The sequence below is a fragment of the Marmota monax genome, unplaced genomic scaffold (genome assembly GCF_021218885.2).
Source record: "Marmota monax isolate L192 unplaced genomic scaffold, Marmota_monax_Labrador192_F-V1.1 WCK01_AAM20220418_F8-fsc00014, whole genome shotgun sequence".
NCBI classification, from domain to species: domain Eukaryota; kingdom Metazoa; phylum Chordata; class Mammalia; order Rodentia; family Sciuridae; genus Marmota; species Marmota monax.
This window is the reverse complement of record NW_026695222.1, coordinates 33,582,152-33,596,355: the sequence shown is the minus strand read 5'-3', so window position 1 is coordinate 33,596,355 and position 14,204 is coordinate 33,582,152. Positions and strand designations below refer to the sequence as shown.

Below are 14,204 nucleotides of genomic sequence, written 5' to 3'. Positions count from 1 at the left end.
AGTGAGTTGCAAACCAACTTTAAAAAAAATAACACCAAATGGAACGTGCGAGGCCCTCAGGACACGATGGCCGGAACACAAACGGGAGGGAAAAAACAAAACGGCAATGGTGTTTGTCCTGCCGATGTGGCAACGGGAGTGGGCGCCACGCAGAGCAGAAGGGGGCTGTACCTTTCACAGCCTGTCTGGTCTGATATCTCGTCCCCTGGGAAGACTGAGGCTGCTGCTGGCTGTGCTGCTGCTGCTGCTGCTGCTGCTGACGCTGCATCTTCTGCATGTGCCACTTTTGGGAGGACGTTTGAAACTTACTTGATGAGTTCCACACGACCCGCTGCACGGCCGGGGCAGTCTCCTTCGGTAAGAGCGGCCTCTGCTTTTTCACCGGGCTTCCTGTGACGGCGGGGGCCGGCGCGGTGACCGTGACGGTGGATGTCGTGCTGGTGGTGGCCGGGACGCCGGCCACGGGGGTTTGGGAGGAGGAGCGGGTGGGCACCGGCGTCTCGGGGGGAGACTGGCTGCCCGAAGTCGTGGACGGCGGCGCTTTACCAACGACTACAGCCAGGGCGTGGAGACAGACAGACAAACAGAGCAGGTTGGACTCGGTTCCGGCAGGGTCCTGCCTTGAGTTCTGGGCAAAACCAACCAAAGCCAGGGGTGCCCAGGGAGGTCCGCACCAGGCGCCCACCCAGGAGCAGCATCTCACCTCCACTGAGCCCGGCTGGCATCGAGACCCCAGCCACGACCCCTGGGGGTCAGGAGGTGAACACGACCCCCCACCAGGGAACGAAGCCGTGGGAGATAGAATCCCTGCGAGTGCTTGTCCGAGAAAGGACTCCTCCAGAGGGGCAGGGGAAGCCCTTAGCTAGGGATCCCCTAACACCCGCACCCCAAGAACCAGACGGCCTCTCCCCTGCCAACCACTGAGCAGCACGGAGCCACCCGCCCAGAAAGAAAAGCCCCCCCTGTCTCCTCCAATTCCCTCCAGGACAACGTCCCAGGGAGGTGCTGACACTAAAAGGAACTCTGCCCCACGCAGGGCCAGAACCTCCCCAGCACAGTCACTCTGCGAGTTTTAGCTCTGGACGTCTGCTGGCCCTGCCGTCTCGTGTCCACGCACACAGTCCAGGCTCTCCTAGTGTGTGGTGGTCACGTGTAACGTGTTCGCGGTTTCTTTTAATACCGTCAACAACTACACAGGCAGGACTTGAGAATCACAGAAACCGTGCATGTGAAGGCCTGAGGTGGCGCCCGCGGCGCTGCGGTCTTCCTGGAGGAGCGGGGCTGGGGCTTCACCCGGCAGAGCGAGGACAGAGGGAGGAGCCCGGGCCATGGCAGGGCCACCGCGGTAAGGAGACAGCGGGGCAGGAGCGGCCGAGGCAGAAGAGCCAAAAGCACTGAGAGAGCAGGGGGCTCGTTCAGCCAGGGGGTTGCTCATGGCCACCGAAGTCCCAACCGTGGATCAGGTGGACTTGGCCCCAAGAGGACATCAGGGAACACACTGCGAACACGGGTGCGGGTCAACCGTCCCCGACCTCAGACTCCGTGCTGCCTGGACATCAAACTCCGCAAATGAAACACGAGGGCGCGATGAAGGGAGGACGCCCAGGACGCCGTGGGGTTTAGGGGCCGCGAGAAGGAAGCTGAGGGGCAGCAGCTGGCCGACTCCGGGCCGGCCTGGGGCAGCCCTCCTGCTTCCCTGGAGGGCAGCACTCAGCCGGCTGCTGGGCATCAGCCCAAGTGGGGCTGGGCAGGGTCCCTTCCTGCAATGAGGGGTCCCGATCTTTCCTGGGTGACCTACGAGTACTGGACACAGCCCCTGCCCCTTCCAGGTACACAGGAGGCGTTCCCCTGGGCTCTACTGAGAGCCAGACCGCTCCCCACGTTATCATTTAGGCAAGTTTTAATTTCTAGGTTATTCTGATGACTGGTGGGGAGGAATCTCAAGGAAACTTCACTGGCTAGAAATCTGGGGTATATAATCACCCAAAATTCATCCCAAAAGGGTGAAGCCTTTACAGGGCCGGCACCCAGGGAGCTGCCCATTCAGATTCCCTGACATATTCCAGAACTTGCCACCCTGCATTAGCATCCCGGTGGGGAAGGGTGACGGGACTCCTGGGCGCAGCAGGGAGCAGGTCTGCTCTGAAGGTACCTACTCCACCACACGCCGCACTCCACGCTGAGGGTGAGTGGGAGTCCCCACGGCACCGTCCCAAACGCCCTTCCCTTCAACTGAGCAGAAGCGAAGGCGCTTGGTGGGGACCCTGCTCCACTGCAGAGTCCAAGGCTGAGCCTTCGAGACCCGAACCACCACGCAGGCTCTGGATTTAAGATCATTCGATTTTTCCTAATCGCTAAGAAGCTGCCAACTGAACTGGGTTCTAGAATCTTCTGCTCCACCATCCAGCATCCACTCGGGGCTCCAGGAGAAGTTTCCTGGAGACATCAGCGTGAGGAAAAGCTCTTTTTTTTTTTTTCAACAACTGGATTAATTTTGAGTTTTTGGAGAGTGTGAGATCTCTTAAGGATCTCTTCCTTTTTGCTTTCACGGCCAGGAAGCTCAGAGCCCAACTCTAAACCCTGACAGCACGTACTTTTGCCTAAAATTGCTGCCCAGTTATTCTACCTTCTTTTCCCTTTTACACTGACTTCTCTATTTTCCTTCTGTTTCATGGTTATGCATTCTTGTCAATCTGTGCAAATCCTGTCTGGAAGAGGAAGGGGCATGGAATGAATCAACCAAAAGGCCTGTTCCAGAAAGAACAGAACAGTATAACTGTGCCCCGGGAGTCCTGTACCACCTACACCCAGATCACACTTCCACCATCCTCACGGAACACATGCTGCTGCTGCTGCCCGTTTTCTCTGCAACAATAAAGAGCAGCCTCTCAGAACTCAACGCATGACGTCACTGTTTTTCAGAAGCATCTATGAATCTCTGAGATGGCCAGGGACGTCTCCTTTCCCTCTCCCCTCCTGCACGCTTCAGAGACATCCTGTTCTCTTTTCCTGAGCGGCGGGATACCCTCTCTCCCCACTAACAATTGAGACTCCACAGCAGCAAGATTCTCCACACACACTGAGACCTTGCTTTAAGCCAGCAGGCTGGGGAAATTCAAAGGACACAGGCTCCCATCTTAGTCAATGGTTTGGATAAGAAGTTAGCAGCTGTCAGAAGTAAGGCATAGTCAAAAATCAAACCTGGCTACGCTGTAAGTTACCCACAAAGTACATGAGGCTTTATGGCCTTGACCTCTAATCTGTCCTCAGGCAACATTTCTCCAGGGACCCTTAATTAATTCTTGAGTACCTTCCGTGGGCATGCTGGGCTCCACCCACCACCCATTTGCCAAGCCAGCTGGAAAATGTGCTGACGGCTTTGTCGGGGCAAGAACACCCTCCAACTCATTCCCAAGCTCCTGCTAGAGGGTTTTCCTGCGGAGACAGGGTGCCCATGCCCTCCAGGGACACCTAACAGCCAACACCAGGACCTCTACCTGGTGGTAGAGGCCAGGATGCTCCTAGACACCCTCCACGGGACAGAGAACTCTGTAGGGCCAAGTGTCACTAGTGCCAGGCCGAGCAGCCCAGGGCTCGGGTCAGCTAAATGAACAGGACGGACATCAAATCAGGTGGCATGTCACCAGACACTGCCCCTTGGGTTTCTAGGTCCTCGAAAGGCTCTCGGGCACTCGGGTACCACTTACCAAACAGTTTCACATTCTCGTAAGAAAATGTACCTGGTAATGCCTGAGTAGCATGAGGGACAGACAGGAAGCTGGACTAAGGAGGACCTTTGACTGAGCCTGGTCAGAGGTTGACATGTCAACAAACACTTCAGGGACATGAGTGAGCCTGTTGGAAAAGCAGTGGCTTAGGCTAAAGAGGACTTCACTAAAACCAACTACCGTTTTCTAAGTGCTTCCTTGCTGGGCTCCCAATCAATCATGGTGGGCACTGAGCAGGCCAAGGTCAGGGGGCCTACACCCAAGCCCTGGTCCTGTTCTGTCCTCAGCCTGGGAACGTAAGGCCGTCCAAGCTTTCCTTGCTGCCCGGTGTTGGGGGCCCCGTGGCTTCTGCCAACACAAGGGCCGGGGGCGTTCCAAGCCCAGTGAGAACCTGCAGACGGACACAAGGACTTACCGTCCTGCTTGGGAGGTGGCTCTTTGGGTTCCTTCTTATTTTTCCGGCCCTCCCGCCCAGGATGGTCGTCTCCCAAGTCTATGACAAGTTCACTCTCTGAATCCGAGTCCAGGCCCAAGTGCACCGTCGGGGAATCCGTCTCATCTTTGCCCTTCAGTTTGTCCTTGGCGGGATGCGGGGACGGCTTCGCTCTCTCGGCAGAGTCCCTCTCGGGCTCGGGGCTGGCCTTCGCGGCCACGGGCTCTGCCTTCTCGCCCACTGGAGACGCGCTCTTCGGCTCCTCGGGGACCTCCGCGGGGTTGGCGGGCTTGGGCTTTTTTTTGGCAGCGGGTGGCTCCTTGTCCAGCGCGCTGCTGTCCTTGTCCTCCGCGTCTTCCGGCTCATTCTTGGACTTCTGCTCGTCGTCACTGAGGTACTCACTGTCGCTACTCTCCGACTTCTCGGAATCCTCCGAGTCGCTGTGCTCCACGGCCGTGTACACGTCCTCCGAGATTTCATTGATGCCTAAATTCAAAAGAGAAAACCCGGCCTGTGGCGCAGTCACGAGAAGCAGGACCAGAAACGTGCAGATGGTTCCCATGCCAAAGGCTGGAGTGACAAAAACACACTCAAATCGCATCACACTGGCCCGAGGGACGGGAGTAAATGGAAGCAGCCACTGGACACAAGTGACCAGCGGGAGCCGTGTCTGCAGAGGCTTCGGGCCTTAGCCTTCAGAGGTGACCTGGGACCTCCCTACACATGATTAAACACGAGCAAGCTAAGTCTGCATCGCTGGTAGGAGAGGGAGAGGGCTGCAGGGACACAGGGACAAGCCACTCCAATCAGCCAACCCGCAGGTTAAAAAGTAGAGGCTCAGGGCTGGGGTCACAGCTCAGTGGTGGAGCGCCCGTCTCGCACATGCAAGGCCCTGGGTTCAATCCTCAGCACCACATAAACATAAATAAATAAAATAAAACGTACCGTGTCCATCTGCAACTAAAAAAACATATTAAAAAAAAAATAGAGGCTCAGAGGATCACCTGTCCTAGGACACAAAGACAACCAGGAGACAAAGCGGAAGGCGGATCCCGGGCTCGGACTCGTCACCAGCCTCCTCCAGGGTGCCTCCAAAGCCTCTGTGCCCTCACACCCTTGTCCAGGTCTCCAGAAGGAAGCCAAGGCCCTCGAGCCCACCCAGCCGCAGGCACCTTCACTGGGGACTGCCCTGCGGGCGGCACCCGTTTTGTCTGGGTTTTGCTTTTTCTAACTTAGGATTTGGTGCCCAACTCACCAAGATGGCGGGCAGAGTCAGCCAAGAGCAGAGGACTCACCTACTTTGGGACATAGGCCTGTGGCCAAGCAGCCTTGGGGAAGGGGCAGGGGTTCTTCAGGTAACCAGCAGGCCCCAGGACAGAGTGGACTGCTCACTGTTCTTCCACTCACAGGGGCCAAGATGGACTTGCATGTGCCCATGTCCACGGAAAGGGAAGAGCAGGGGCCAGGGATATGGCTCAGCGGGTACGGTGCTCGCCTCGCATGCACAAGGCCGGGGTTCAATCCCCAGCCCCACCAAAAGAAAAAAAAAGGTGGGGAGAGGGCACAAAACAGCAGGTGCTCCAACAGGGGAGAAGCCCCTCCAGCAGCAGTTCTGCTCAGCCCCACTGCGCTTCCTGCAATGCCCGAGTGTGGCCAGGCCACAGGTAAAACATACAGTGCCCAAAAATTAAGATCAGAAAGAAAACCCAATCGACTCTTTGGACTGCCTTCACTCAGGAGCAACGGCCTCTTGAATCGTCTTGACCTGGACACACCAAGCGAGACCCACAAGAGGACAAGAGCCATGAGGAGACCAGGACCGGGAGGTTGGCAGATCTCTAGGAAACACTTCTGCCTCCACCAGGGCCCGGCGTGGAGAACACCCAGGCGTGGTGTGGTTTTTAGATCTCAGGTTTGTGCTAGTGTAGCTAATGGCTGGACCCAAGAAAGACAAGCCGGACCACACGTGTGGTAAGTACCAGGTACCAGAATCAAAATGGTGACAATTTAAATCCTGCTCCTGGTGTCACTGGCTGTGTGACCTTGAACAAGTGATCCGCCTCTCTGAGCCTCGGTTTCTTCATCTGAAAAATGAGACTGAGAATAGTAGCGATCTCCCATAACGATGGATGCACTGTGCTGAGCACAGGGCAGGATGCACCAGAGGCACTCAGTAAACAGGAATGGGGGGCTTTACAAAGCTGTGTGGGAGGACCCAAGAGGGATTAAGTGACCGGCCCACCTGCGGGGACAGGTTCCTATAGACCCACTCAGGACAGATGTGAGACACTGGTGAGGCAGGGGCAGAGGAGAACTCAGCACCGTGAATCTTCAAGGCTGTCTTCACCAAGGATCACCTAAATAATTGACTAGCAGGTCCAGGACACTTTGCCATAAGTGGAAATACATTTTAGTTCCACTGGTGGTTCAAGGTCAGATCAGCCGCTAAGAGCAGCCAGGACTGGACCCTCACGGTCCAGGTGGATGTCATCGTCACAAACAATCAGAAACATTATTAGGAACAGCAAGCCACCAGAAGCCATACCTAACTGTGCTTTGCAGCTCTCTATGGTCTTGTCGAGATTCAGTTGGAACCTGCTGCGGATCTGCCGCTTGGGGGAGATGAGGGGCGCCGGGGTGGACTGCTGCTGCACGGACTCACTCAGCTCCTTCAGGTCCATCTCGGCTTTGCTGCGATCTGGAAGACACCACCGCACTCTCCTAAGCCCAGACTCAAGAGCGGTACTCACCACTGAGCTCCCCCCTGGCAACATGGAGGCTGGGGTGACGGCCAGTGAGCTCCCCCAGCAGGCGGACTCCCACGGGCGGCTTTCAGGTGTAAGCTGGAGGGTGCCAGGCAGAGAGTCTGTGGGACCCGAGACCCTCCAAAGCCAGAGGAGCTCGGTCTCAGAATCAGCAGGGAGAGAGCCCCCGGCAGCCAACACCTGCTCCAAACTCCCCAAGCCCAGTGAGGGGGGCCTGCACCAAATGAGGCTCGGGGCCCCTGGAGACACCTGGGGCTGGGGACCCTGGCTGCCTACCATCCACAGAGGGTTCCTTGGTCTTTCCTGATCTACCCAATCTGGGGGTCAAACTAGAAAAGGAAAACAGGGGAGAGGAGGTCTTCCGGCTATGGCTCCCTTCACCCGACCGCCTCCGTGGAGGCCAGGTAAGTAGATTCCTCCTGGACACTAACCTGTGACCAACAGGTCTCTCAGGTAAGAACCAAAGTTCCTCATCATGACTCCCAGGCAAAGCCCTCTGCGATGACATCCCCTAACCCAAGTCCCCTCCGTCACTCCGCCAAGGGCTCTTTGTATGACCAAATGGGCCAATGAGCCCATGTTGATGAACTTGCTCTCCCATCCCAAAGCCAGGTAAGAGGAAGAGAACTACGGTGGCCACAAAGTCCATAAAGCAGTGAGAGATCACGGGGGAGGGGAGCCTGTCTTTCCCTTGACCTGATCCCGTGGGGTCCCCTCCACCAACCCAGCCAACCCCAGAACACGGGTCAGAAAGCAGGTGACATCTGATCACCCTCCAGAGAGGAGAAGCCACCTCTGAGCCTGTTCCTAGCCCCTGTGGGCTCATCTCCTGGACTTCCCTTCACTCCCCTGCTGACCCCACACCCAAGGCAACCTATTCCCTGGCCGGTTAGGAAGCCCCAGGGGAGCATCCCAGAGCTTGCAAAGCTTTTGCTTGCTGTTCTCCTTCTGTTCTGGCATGAGCCAAAGCCCTTCACCTTCAACCAGAGCATTCTCCAGCACTGCGCATGGAGAAATAGTTCCTTTAGTGACCAGAAGGAGCGAGCTCCCCAAAGCCCCCACCCAACAGAAGCAACACACTGCTCTGACGACCTTCCTTCCCACCCAGGTTAACTGGGAAGGGCTCTTTTAGCAAAGACGCTACCGCTATGATTCCAGAACAGCACCCTCAGAGGTCCAGGTGTGCGCTGTGTGTTCACAGGCCCCTCGGGAGGCTGCTCAGAGAGGACCTCAAGGGAGGGAGGAAGCCTGGGAGGGAAGAACGTTCATTCAGATTTCCCCGAGGAAGAACCAGAAACTCACCTGCACCTGCCTCGACCTGCAGCTTACAAAGAGCATTGATAGTGAAACAGCAGCACAGCGCGCCAACCCCGCGCGAACTGAGGCTCACTGGAGTGCAAAACACCCCGTGCCTCTGCCTCAGGCGCTTTAATGTTAACGGGGTTAAAAACAAATCCGAAGAAACAAACCCCAAAATAAGAAATACACACGTCCTGACATACGGCAACCGTCAGGCCCTCAGAAACCCTGACTTACAGTCTGGGAGAGCTGGGGAAACCCCCCAGGTGACTCCTAGGGGCAGCTGGGGTTGAGGCCCTGGTGTAAGACCACTTCTGTGAGTAAACAGATCCCGCACGGCCTTCACCCCGGTAGCCGCACCGCCTCGTGGGGCTCATCAAGAGACAGCCCTCACCTGAGCCCTCGACCTGTGCGTGCACGTGTGTGCGCGTGCACACCTGTGATAGACGCGGCCCTTCAAGTTGACTCTAGGAAGGCTCACCTGCTGCACATTCACAGGAAGAACACAACCAAAGGAAAGCACTCTCTTTGACAAAATAAGGGTTCTCGCCTCCATCAACGGCTACTATGTCCGTTCTTGTTAAGAATAAGCCACCAGGGGCTGCGACTGAAGCGCAGGGCCAGAGCACTTGCCCAGCGCATGTGAGGCCCTGGGTTCAAGCCTCAGCACCACATAGAAAAGATTTAAAACATAAAATAAAATAAAGAGAATGGGTCCGTCTGCAACTAAAAAGAAAGAAAGAAAGAAAGAAAAAATAAACCACCAGCCAGGCACGGTGGCACACACCTGTAATTCCAGTGGCTCAGGAGGCTGAGGCAGGAGGCTCGAGAGTTCAAAGTCAGCCTCAGCAACTCAGTGTGAGGCCCTGTCTCTAAATAAAATATTAAAAAGGGCTGGGGATGTGGCTCAGTGGTTGAATGCTCCTGGGGTCAATCCCCAGTTCCAAAAAAAAAAAAAAAAGAAATCACCAAGTGGCGGGGCTGGGCTCAGGCCCTGGGACCTTGGGAGCCTTAGTATTTTGCAATCAGCAGCATTGGGGGCTCTCTCTCTCCTCCACAGGGAGAAGGAACACTTCCCTGTTCCTCTGGCTCGTGGTGGCTTATCAGGACTTCTCCCACCCCTGCCCTTCTATATCGGGACCATCTTCAGAATTCACTGTGCTGCCAGGATTTTGAACTTCTCAGTTGATATGAAGACAGCTCAGCCTATAAATGGAAGCCAGGAATTAAAAAAAAAAAAATACCCATGCTAGAGAAAGCCGCACGACCTTACGCTTCTGCAGGGAGCACAAATGAGAACAACCCCTTCAGAGGTCAACTTGGCAATCTCTCTCAAAATGCCAACTGCACGGGGCCTCGACCTCCACTCCACCTCTAGGAGTTTACCCTGCGGACACTGTCCCCCATGGCCAAAATCGGCATTCACTGTAGCTGTTTTCAAGAACCAAGAAATGGACAACAACCGGAGCCAATCAATAAGGTGCCTGGATAAATAGCTTAAAAGTAAACAGATCTCCTTTGTTTTAACGCCGCTGGCAAACTATGATGAGTGGACTTCCAGGAGCTACAGCATGGCGGCTCCTTCAAGGAGACAGTTCATTAGACAAGAGACCCCGGCAGAAGCCCCTCTCAACCAAAGCCCAGCAGAGGGCTTCCCAGCGCATTCGCTGTAAGGAAGTGGGAGAACATCTGGGCGGCATAGGCCCGGCTCACACCACGCTCCTCAGGAGTGGCTGGCTTCCGAGGGCCTGCCCTGCACAGGGACAAAGGTGGCCCCTGTCAGCGACAGCAGAAGGACAGCAGCGATGCTCCAGGCCAGACAGCTCTCCACTGCTCCCTCAGCACCTTCAACAGAGCACCTGGGCACACCGCCGCCACCACAGGAGCACTGGCCTGCTGGCCCTTCGCCTCTGCACCAGGGGCTCTAGGAGGAGGTGAGAATCCAGCACCGTGTTCTCGGCAGATTTCAGGTTTCGGGTGTGTGATTTATCGGTGCCATTGAATCACAGAAGGGGGCCTGAAACAAGCCAGCGGGACTGGGCTTCTGTCTGAAGGAGGAGACAGCAAGTGAGGGCAGCGAGCCGCTCCCACCCCCCACCCCCTGCACGGCAGCGCAGGAACCGTGACTCACCGAGCCCGGCCACGAAACCAGCTGCCAGCCCAGGGGCCGGGTCTTGTATTTTGGGTTTCTGTATTTAGCTCTCCAAGTCGAGTTTTATGATTTTCTTTTAATGCAGATGAGCCAGTTTTTATTTTAATTTGGGGCACTGGGGGGAATGGGGAGGGAAACTAGGGACACACTACCACTGAGCTGTATCTCCACAGCCTTTTTACAAATTTTGAGCCAGGGTCTCATTAAGATGCTTAGGGCCTTGCTAAGTTGCTGAGGCTGGTCTCAAACTTGGGATCCTCCTGCCTCGGCCTCCCCAGGCACTGGGATTACAGGTGTGCACCACTGCGCGAGCCCCAACAGCCAAGACTTTAAATCTAGGAGGGTACATGCTCATACGGGGAATTCTGAGCTTTAATTCCAAACGCAGACGCAATGGGCAGCAGCTTCCTCCTTTGTCCCCCATGTTATCACTGCCCAGAGGGAACCTTCACCTAACCCTGACCCCTGGGCTGGATTTGGGCCAAGCCCCACCCAAATCCTGTGTGACTGTGCACAGGTGACTTTGCTTCTCTGTGCCTCCCTTGCCCTTCCATAAAATGGGGCTGTCTTACCTACCTAAAAGGCTGTGCTGCTTGTTTATTTTAAAAAGTCATTTTAATCTACAGAGAGCAAAGTTCATTTTGGAGGAAATCCAGGTCTGTCTGAACAGAGGCACAGACGCACAAACCCCCCAGGCAAGACCTTGTCTCCAAGTGCTCCCTCCTGGTCTGCAGTCCAACCCTCCTCCACCCCAACCCCGGGCTGCTTCCATCACTGTGATTTTGCCTTTTCCAGTGTTCTGTCTGTCTGTCTGTCTGTTTGTTTTTGTTTTTGGGTTTTTTAATGGAATTCTGTTTTGTGAGACTGTTGCCGTCCGTCTGTCTCTGGCGCTCTGTATCTCTGCATCGCTCCTGTCTGGCGAAGGCCGTCACAGGGATAAACGTGACTAAGCCCACGAAGCTCGCGCTCAGCCCCAGGCAGGCTGCCCTTGCTGGACTTCAGGACCCGGTGGATCCTCGCCAACGAGGGACCTGAGACCCTACCCAGGCACCGCCCAGCTCACAGGCCTTCATCCCTGCTGGGAGGGAGGCAAAACTGCCCAGTGTGTCAGGGGCTGGGGGCCTCCAGGGAGGCGGCAGGAGCCCTGGCCTGCACCACTGCCCACGGCTGCGCCCCACCCACCAGACACGCCCCAGGAAGGGTCCTGCACTCCCACGTACGTGCGTCAAGCCACACTGAGAGACCCACAGTGTCACCAGGATGCCTGCCGGTCACCCCATTTAGGGAAGGAGCTATCCTGGCCGCAGGGGACTGGCAGAGAGGAACGCGGGGAGCAGGCCTCGCCCAGCCCGGCTGCTTGGGTGTGCAGGAGGGAGGAGGCGTGGGAAAGGAGGCCACCACTCTGGGGATTGTAGGAAACAGTCCATGTTCCCAAGGCAGCAAGTGGGTTCCCTTTTGTTCAGTCACTCTGAATCCGAACCCCAAGCCCCACCCTGAGTGCCCTGTTCCACCTGGGCTGCGGGAACAGGCAACCCAGCACGCAGGAGACCCGGGCTCCCAGGACAGACAGCTGGGCTCCACCTGGGCTGCTGGCGCTGCTGGGCACTCACCTCCCGCAGAGCTGGCCTCAGAGCGCCTGCCGCCAAGTGCCCTCTGCCCTCCCCACCTGGGGGGCCGACAAGCATCTTAGACTCCAAGGGGAGCTCCTGGCCCACAGCTCTGCCGCTGGCCAGGGAGTCGGCCCCATTACCGCGTGGTCCAGGAGTTCCACGCCATGAGGGTCCTGGGCACCGCAGGAGACTCAGCAGCACTGGGGACAGGCAAATGTCCCAGACATGACCCCATGTGGGGTGGAGACACAACTGACCAGGCAAATGACTGATCAACAGAAAGTTGTCCTTCTGACACCTCAGGTGGGCACAGGCCCCTCCAAACTCAGGGTCTGCAAGCCCTCAACGGACTCCCCTCCTGCCCCTGCCCACAGGATGCAGCCACCCCAGCCGCCTGGCCTCTCCTACAGCACAGCGAGAGGGTCCTCACCCACCACCTCTAGAACCTCTTCTTTCCCCTAGAATGTTCTTCCTCCGGTTATCGGCACGGCTGGCTCTTCCTCCCAGGTGTTTATGGAGGCGTGAACCTTCTTGCCCACCTCCCTCGAGTACCCTCCGGGGACCTGAAGCTTTGATACAGCCGGGTCCCTAGCTGGCGGGCTAACTTCTCCCAGGCCTACGATACTCCCAATACTAGGGCTCAACAAAAGCAGGAGTCATGGCAGAATGGCTCAAAATGACTTCGCACTTGGTTGTTTGGCATTACTAGTGCAAACTTGTAACACTTTGGCCTGACAGTTCTTTTTTCTCCTAACACAGTATTTTTTAAATAACCAACTAAAACCCAATGGATTAAAAAATAGTACTTCAAGGGATGAAAATCGATATCAGAAAATTAAAGGGAACAGGGTATCAGAGTACACTGGGCTCAGGAAAGTTAACACTGGTTCATGGAACTCATTTCGGCCACATGTATGTATTCACATCTCAGTGATCTGGCTTATAGGCTCAAGGAGAAACGAGCTTCTGAACACTGCCCTGAGGCCCTTCAAGACAAGAACAGCTGCAAATGGGTGTGGTGTCACATGCCTGTTATTCCAGTGACTCAGGAGGCTGAGGCCCGAGGACTGCAAGTTCAAGGCCAGCCTCAGTAACTCGGTGAGGCCATGCCAAAAACAAAACAGAGTTAAGGAGGGCTGGGGGCGTGACTCACCTCACCTTCACCCACTGCACCTTTTTAATTATCTGCACAGAGAAAAGAGTTCAAAGGTTCAAGAACCACACATAGAAAAAGGATTACAATTGCCAAGTCACAGTTGTCACAGAAAGACTCTGCCAGAGGTGCCAACTGACCCAGGTTAAGGTTCAGGATGCTTCCGGTGGTGGACGTCTTGTCCGTTTTCGTCATGATGGGCGCAGACGCTTGCGGGGAGAAAGGCTTCGGGCTGCCGGACAGACTCCCTGCCTGTCCCGTCTTCATGGAGGGTGGTGAGGCTGAAAAGGTATGGCACTGTTAGAAGACAGACTTACACACCGACAGGAGCGCTCGCAGGCACAGGTGGGGCGGGGGGACAGACGGGCGCGTGTTCCATTCTGGCCGGACCAGGGGCGTGTGGAAGGAGAGGGCGGGGCTGGCTGGTGGCTGATTTCCAGCGTCACCCGACACTGAACCGTTAAAGCCACCAGGAAGGCGGCCTCCCCAGTCCTCTATTAAACACAAAGCTCTAAGACAAATCGGCTAAGCTGCCCACAAAATTGGTTTGGCCCATCCACGGGTGTAAATCTCAAAATAAACATCAGTGAACTGCAGCAGCCCCCACGAGGTCCAGATGTGGAGATCAGGAGCCAGGCTCGAAAATGGCATGGCCTCTGCAGGCGGGGGGGGGGACGGGGGGACGGGACAGGGGCGGCTCACACAGCGCACACCTGCCGGGAAGCAGCCAGCCCCGGGGAGTTCTGCAGCAACTGGGCCAGAGGTTCCCAGGCTGCAGACAGCCCCGCTCAGGACCAGACGGAGGGAGCCGTTGGTGATTCTCCCCTCCTTCTGTGTTCGGAACTTCAACAGGGGGACGAAGGTGGTCCTGCCTGCGGCTTTGAACCTCAAACCACCTACCACCCACCTGCTGCCCCTGCGCCTCCCTTCGCTGGGGGAGAGAGGAGGAGGACAGAAACCAAGGAGCCAAGCAGAGCCCCCCCCCAGACCCTGCCCGCTGGCCCTGGCCACTCAACTGTATTGGGACTGTACCGTCGGGCCTGCTGGGCCCCTCTAAACCAGCT

The 14,204-nt window shown here is 56.4% G+C and overlaps 1 protein-coding gene across 28 annotated transcripts in view; it reads right to left on the bottom strand.

The window, feature by feature from the left end:
* The window catches only part of Zmynd8 (zinc finger MYND-type containing 8), a 98,783-nt gene that overhangs the window by 19,178 nt on the left and 65,401 nt on the right, over nucleotides 1-14,204 (bottom strand). For 19 of the 28 annotated variants that reach the window (XM_046433643.2, XM_046433644.2, XM_046433637.2 and 16 more), the window contains 4 exons: nucleotides 13,281-13,421; nucleotides 6,707-6,859; nucleotides 4,144-4,647; nucleotides 172-552 (listed from right to left, as the gene is read on the bottom strand). In XM_046433643.2, the coding sequence (XP_046289599.1) occupies nucleotides 172-552; nucleotides 4,144-4,647; nucleotides 6,707-6,859; nucleotides 13,281-13,421 (1,179 nt within the window). The remainder of the gene's footprint in view (nucleotides 1-171; nucleotides 553-4,143; nucleotides 4,648-6,706; nucleotides 6,860-13,280; nucleotides 13,422-14,204) is intronic. The other 9 variants (XM_046433649.2, XM_046433646.2, XM_046433652.2 and 6 more) reach the window with 1 other exon arrangement.